The sequence below is a fragment of the Nipponia nippon genome, unplaced genomic scaffold (genome assembly GCF_047370975.1).
Source record: "Nipponia nippon isolate SJK-2023a ecotype South Korea unplaced genomic scaffold, ASM4737097v1 scaffold_4, whole genome shotgun sequence".
Lineage (NCBI taxonomy): Eukaryota > Metazoa > Chordata > Aves > Pelecaniformes > Threskiornithidae > Nipponia > Nipponia nippon.
In genome coordinates this window covers 67,444,575-67,451,620 of record NW_028262358.1, presented here as the reverse complement: position 1 = coordinate 67,451,620, position 7,046 = coordinate 67,444,575, and the positions used below count along the sequence as shown (strand labels likewise).

The 7,046-nt window shown below is 51.8% G+C and overlaps 1 protein-coding gene across 1 annotated transcript in view; it reads left to right on the top strand.

Annotated features, from left to right (window-relative positions):
- Positions 1-421: 421 nt before the first annotated feature.
- Positions 422-7,046, top strand: part of RSPO3 (R-spondin 3) — a 62,707-nt gene continuing 56,082 nt past the window's right edge. Inside the window, exons 1-2 of the mRNA XM_087775608.1 lie at positions 422-672; positions 877-1,022. Of these exons, the coding sequence (XP_087631734.1) occupies positions 596-672; positions 877-1,022 (223 nt within the window). The 5' untranslated portion in view covers positions 422-595. The remainder of the gene's footprint in view (positions 673-876; positions 1,023-7,046) is intronic.

The window sequence follows — 7,046 nt, the reverse complement described above, 5'->3', positions numbered from 1 at the left end:
AGCGGAGCCCTCCGGGCGGGGGCTGCCAGCGAGGCTACGGAGCCCGGCCGCCCGCCCCGGCCCCGGCCCCGGCCCCGGCCCCGGCCCCGGCCCCGGGCCCGCCCCGCCCCGCCGCGGGGGGCAGCGCAGCCGCGGGGCCGGCGCGGAGCGGCGTCCCCCGCCCGGCCCCGCCGCTGGAGGATGCTCGGGCGCTGATGCCCCGAGGGGGCTCGGCCGGGCGCGGGGAGCCTCCCCCCGCCGTGCCGGGGCGCTGGGGCTCGCCTCCTCCCGCCCCGCCCCGCCCCGGGGCCTCTCCCCCGGGGCCCCGCTCCGGAGCAGCTCCCGCATGAAGCCCGGGGGCTCCTGGTCGGCGGGCGGGAGAGCCGGGGGGGCCCGGCCCACCTGCGCCCGGCGGCTGGCCGTGCCCGCGGCGCAGAGCGCGGCTGCTCCGGAGCAGCGGCGGCGGCGGGGCTGGGTCCTCCTCCTGCCCCCCCGCCGCTCCCGCCCTCGCACACTCCTCTCCCACCGCCATCCATCCATCCGTCCTGTCGGCACCTCGCCCGCCCGGCGCACACACGGGCGCGCACAGCCGCACGCACCCCGGCACCCCCACAACATGCTGCCGGCCACCGGCCCGGCATGGACCCCGGCGGCGGCTGCTCGGCTCCTCTCCGCTGCTGACTCCCCTCTGAGGTTTGCGGCAGGTAGCGGGGCGGACGGTTGGAAAGTGCAATAGGAAAAGCGGAGGGGAAAAAAAAAAAAAAAAAAAAAAGGAAGACAAAAAAAGGCAAAAGCCATCAAGCCGGCCAAGCCCAGCTTTGGATCCCAGTGCAGGTATTTCTGCTGCTGTGTTCATCCCTTGCCGACTACCACCCCGGTTTATTTTTTTTTTTAAAGGAAAGAAAAAAAGAACGAAAAGGAGAAGTCGAACTCTCAAAGGGTTACTATGCAATTGCGACTGATTTCTTGGTTTTTTATCACTTTGAACTTTATGGAATACATTGGCAGCCAGCACGCCTCCAGGGTACGGCGACAGGGAAGAAGTAAGTGCGAAGAGATTTATACTTTGATAACTTCTGCTTCCTCTCGCTGTGCTGTTCACCTGTCCGGGGGCTCCTGCGCCCCCGCCGCCCCCGCGCTGGGCAGCAAGTCCCCCGCCTGCGGGGCGGCCGAGCGGCTCTGCCGGCAGCGGCATTGAGTTGGAGGGGCTGAAGGCGGTTTTTCATCTCTTTCTGCTTTTCTCTCTCACCTCACCGGGATGAGCAGAGCTGGCTCCGGGAAGATCTGCGTCTGCTCCTTTCTATTTTAATGTCTGGTAAAGGGGAACATCCTTTCTTAGCTCTTTCCATGTCCTAAAGGGAAAGCGCGGTGACACCACAGGTAACTTGTTGCCGTGATGCCCTAAGCGCCTTTCTCCGCGCCGGTCACCATTTAGCGCCCTGGGGGAGGACGGAGAGAGAGAGAAGCCCCCACCCCAAGAGGCAGCGGCACGGATTATCGCTATGGGTTAAGCCTGGCGCCCGGCGATGCGGAGTGGGGGGCTGGGGTGCCGCGGCGCTGCCCGGCCCGCTGACTACCAGCCTTCACTCGCCACCAGTCACTTCGGTGGCAGCGTCCAGGAAGCCCCCGGGTCCATCGGCACTGCCCCGGGTCTGTGGCCCCTGATATTTTATGTTTGGGGTTTTTTTTAAATCCCACGGGATGGAGGGAGTTCGTCCCTTCTGACTTAGCCAGCCCCTGACCAGCGTCGCCTGGGTTGGCAGCCGGGAGGCCCGGGACATCCCCGCAGGTCGGGGGCGAGGGTCAGTAACCGGGGATGCTGGCAGCAGCTCCGTGGGCGCTGCCGTCCGGAGGAGGCGATGTGGGAGAGCGGAGGCCAGGAGAGCCCCCCGGCACCGGGGCAGGGAGAAAACCCAGGCAGAAGCCAGCCGCCCCCTCGGGAAGGCGCTGTCCAGGCGGCGGGGCGCTGCCCGGGGCGGGCGGGCTCTGCCTCCGGCGCGGGGCTCCGGCGTGGCCGGCGGTACCGGGCGGTCCCGGGACCCGGGTCCGCGGGGACCCCCGCGCAGGGCCGCCGGTCGGAGCCCTGCCGGGGCGCCGCAAGGAGCCGGCTGCGGCAGCGGGGGGCAGCGGGACCTGCCCCCGATCCCGCCTCGCCACCCCGTCCGCATCGGACCCGTCGCCGTTTCTGGGGAGGCATTTTCTGGGCACCTCCCGCGGAGGGGCTGCTGACGCCTGTCCGCTGTCCCTGACAGCTGCAGATACCGAGAGATGTCATAAAACACGGCAGCCTGCATTCGATCAGCGAGAAGTAACTGAGTTACTTCCTCAGGGAGGGGACGGGGCATTACTATTATTTTAGTTTTTTTTTTTTTTTTTCTCGCTCAGCGCTCGCTCCCTTTCCCTGCTTGGCATGGCTAGCCCTTGAAAGCCTCCTTTGTATGGTTTGCCTCCTGCACACAAGGTTTGATTCACCTAAAGTGCCCCTAAAGCGGAGCCGAGGACGGGAGAGACCGGGGCTCCAGCCCTCCCATCCCCACGGCCGCGCAGCGAGGGATCACTAAGGGCTAAGTAAAACATGTCAGGGCATCCGATTTATTATCCTTGGCAAGGGAGGGCTCCGCAGCCTCCATCACTTCCCACCCACTCCTTTAACCCCTGGCAGCCGCCGGCCCACGAGCTGCGGCTGCCCCCCCAGCCGCCCCCCACGGGAGCACCCCGACGGGTGGTCGGGGGGCACAGCGGGGGTAGGGGGGCAGGCCCCCCCCCCTCCGTGGGGCGAGGGCCGGGGAGCGGGCCCCCCACCTCCGCCCCGCTTTGCTCCGGCACCTGGGGCTCGCCGCGCCGGGCCAGCGCCGGGCCGGCGGCGACCTCTGCTGTCCTGTGCCGCGGCGGGCAGCCCGCGGTGGCAGGTGCGGCTCCGCTCCGCTCTGCGGCTCGGCACGGCTCGGCACGGCCGCTGCCCCCCTCCCGCGGCCGTCCTTTCGGCGGGGGTGGGCAGGCCGCCCCCCTGCCCCCCGGGCCGGTCGGGGCGCTGGGTGGGCGCAGGGCAGCCGCGATTTCCCGGCACCGGGGCTGCGGCGCGGGGGTGCGGGGCGGTGCGGGGCGGTGCGGCGCGCTCCTCAGGCGAGCACCGGCCCACCTGGGCCCCCTCTTCAGCAGCGTAGTTTTCGGGAAATAGAGGTGGAAGTGTTGGCTGCAAATAATTAGCTGGTTGGGACAACGAGGAGAAGGTACCGAGTACTTGCTCAAAGTTTTCCGGTTGAAATGCAAGACTTAAGTTAAATTCACAGCAGAACAAGTGGCTGAAAAATCACAGCTAGAAAGAGTCAGAATGGAAGTCTGGCTCATTATTTTGGCAGCGAAGACAAATAACCGTCAGAACACCTCACCTGGACGTGGTGTACGTCAGACACTGGCTGAGGTCTTCAAAGCGGGATGGTTGTGAAACACGCTTTGGTATAGCTAGTGGTTATTTGGTGTGAAGCAAAAATCAGAGCGTGAGTGTTTATGAAAGTTATTACAAAAGAGGTTACGGTTGCCACTTGCACTGATCATTTTGGCTTTAAAAATCTATGAACCGCTATTAGTGAATACTGGAACTTGAAAAAAATGATAGCATGCAGATAAGAAAGACACCTGTCAAATTCATCTGTTACATGGGAGACTTTCTCTAGATTTCTATTTCTCCTGCCCAGTTAGACCCCTTTAAGCATAAGTCCTAAACCCATTGCTAGGGAAGTGTTAAGTGCTTTCAAATTTCCATTTAACTTATGTATTTTTAAATACAGTACAAACCAGTTGCCATCAAGCAGTCAGTGAACCAGTGTTCCTTCATTTTGTTTAATACCCAAGTGCCCCATTCTGTGTATTATAGACTCCCACATTTTAAGATAAAGGAGTAATGAAGCCTGAACTAATTCAGAATATGCTGGGCCAGACTCTCAGCCGGTATAAACTGAAGTGTCTTTGTTAATTTACCCCATCAGAAGGACCTGGTCTTGAAGCATTACTTATTTTGTACCTATTGCCAAAGTAATCTGTACCAGAAGAAAAGTCTGGTCTGCAGTCCTTTCACTCCCCAAACTCCTGCTGAAGTTTCTAGTTTGAGCATCCTAAATTTCAGTCTCATGATCAGTAGTAAATGTGTAGTTGGCTGTACAGAGGCAAAACTCCTCTGCAGTCCACTATGGAGTGCAGAGGATTGGGTCCATAATTAGACATAGAAGAAAAGATCAATAAAAGTTCAAAAGCAAACATATCATAAGCAAACAGATTTGTTTTTATTCTGATAAGAGCAATTAAGATTAATAAATGAAGTTGCGTGTTCGGGTCCTACAAGAGAGGTTAATATGCAGCTGAGCATAGACTAGCATACCAATAAATAAGAGGTTCTATGTATCTGCCAGTGATTACAGTTTGCTTAGGAAAAATGTAGGATTAAGTCAATAGTTCCAAAATATTTTGGCTCTGCAGGCCGCCACCAACCCCCAAAACTTAGTACTGACAGTTGTGCACCTTTCTCATTGACCTTTTCACTGACGGAAATGAAGTATTATTTACTATGGGTCTGTGAATGACCGACAGACCATTTGCCATGACCCTGTGGACTACCAGTGAGCCACGGACTAAATTTGGAAGTCGCTAGAATAAGCAAAGTGATAGAAAATTCTGCATTCATACCACAACTCCTACATCTGGGACTAAAACTACCAGTAGGACTTAGTGGAACTGCAATTTGGATGTAGAGCTGCCATGATGTGTATTATTGGTAGCCCATCAGTATCTGATGTTGGCAATCGCCTCCTGCCTTTTGCTGTAATGGCACGTTCGTGATACCTGGTGTTCGTTCATTCCTTCGGTCGCTCCTTCGGTCGCTCTGTTGGTTCCTCTGTTGACGCGGGACTGCAGGTCTTCCAGCATCTGTTTCTGGTCACAGTCACGAGTGGAGGGCTCCACCCTGCAAACCCTCTGTCTCCCTGCCTTGGTTTGCATGCAACTACTCACGAATTCAAAATTAAGCAGATGCGTAACAGCCCGTTTGAAAACATAGCTATATAAAATAAAACAAAACAGGAAAGAACTGACAAAACACAAACTGGTAAAATTATGCCTTCAGTTTTTTTATACCCTTGTGGAGGGTGTCATTCACACGGAGGTAAAATGTCAACAAGAAAAGAGGAATTACGTTATTAGTTAAAATAACACTGCACTTTGGAAGCAATTTTTTTCATAGTTCACTATCTCTATATATTACTGATAGCTACATATATGTTTAGGGTTGGCATGGCACAGATGGTAATGCTACATATTCTATATATAATATAGGTGGTGTTACGAATTTTTTTAGAGAGAAGTGATTTAATATCGGAGTGCAATAATTTAAAGCAGAATTTAGCCAAGCAAGCAGCCATCAAGTAAACTGAATCTGTCCTCGGGTGGGATTAAATTATTCAGTGTTAGTTCTCTTTCGAAGTATTTGTATGCCACTGATAATTTTTTTTTTTCTGTGATGTTTTCATATTAGTATTGTCAGGGTAAATACTTTGCTGGTGACAAGTGCATCTTTTTTTGCAATGAAATTATATTTCTTATTTTTGGATGAGATCCTGTTTGTTTCGAAATAGACTGTAAAATTCCTATTGCAGTCATTAGAAACAAAAGCAGATGGAGAACTGTTACATCGTATTTTCATAAACTGTGAATGTATTTTTTTGTAGCAATATCTTAAATAATTAAGTATTAGAAAATCACTACCCATTGCTGACAACGTTAGGAGCATTTTAGGGATAGCCTGCTTGCGTTGGTTTTTTTATAACTCTATGTGCGTGTAGATCTGTGCTTGAAGTATACCAGCTGCATGTGGAATGATACGTGTTATTATCCCAAGAGACTAAAGGACGTTACAGACCAGTTCCCATTTCATACCTGATATCTGAAAGGGGGATAATTTCAAATTTTGTTTCCTTCAGCTGCTGAAGACATTTCTTATACTATCTAAAGTTTATGTTAAACTGTAGATACATATATTACCACAACTTCTCAAAGCCATTGATGTAGGACGGTATATCAGCAAATATATAAAAAGTCCTATTTCTTTTTGCAGGCAGAATAAAATATTGCTATTATTAATGAGATGGTTTTAGAGCTCGAACCTGCCTCCTTTGCTTTCAGTGGAGAAAGTCCCATGGACTTCACTGGAGCTCGAGAAGGCTCTTTTTCTGCAGGACCTCAGGAAACATTTTGAGTTTGGAAGAATTCCTGTGCTAGAGTACTTGCAAAATTGCATGATCCAAATATGTGCGATACCTATATAGGAAAAAACAATGATCTGTACCTTTCAAAAGTGTGATATATAGCCTGCTTGGGAGGCAATCTCTTTCTTATGCATACAAAACTATTTTACTACTTCCACCTATTGAGCCAACTGAAGTCAATAAAGTTAACTCTGAGATTAATTTCTTCTTTTAAGCTTTGTTATTAGTGTATCAAGCCTTTGCAAATCCCCAGTCTGCTGCTGCTTCTTGCTGTAAATTTTTCACTGAAGATAATGGAAGTTATGCCTAATAAAATCTGAGCTAGGACTTAAAAATCAGACTTAGTCATTATCTCTTGCTTAGCGTGCTCATTTTGCTTTCTGGTTAATAAAGCTAGTGTGCTGGCTTGACCACTGCTGTTTATTGCTAACATTAATAAGCTGTCTACTATTTCATATTCAGTCATTTATAGACAGTGACTACTAGGAAAACTCATCTGTTAAAACTATGGAGGTTCTTAAGAAGTTTTTTCCCCAACAGTAAATTGTCCCTTTTGCTCTTGAAATTAAAGGAAAAGTTGCGAAAGCCTGGTGGAGGAGATATAAAAGCTAATAAAAAAATAATATTTTTGTCTCATTTCTAATTTTGGAGTCTGAACTACTCAAAATCACTTTGCCAATTTTTTACCAAAATAATGCAGAACAAAGCAATCTTATCAGATGACAAAAGGCAGCTGAAACCATGTACGTTTTTATACAAAAGTCTGTCTGTCTATTACCACAAACAATGCCACAGATAAAAATATTCAGAGAA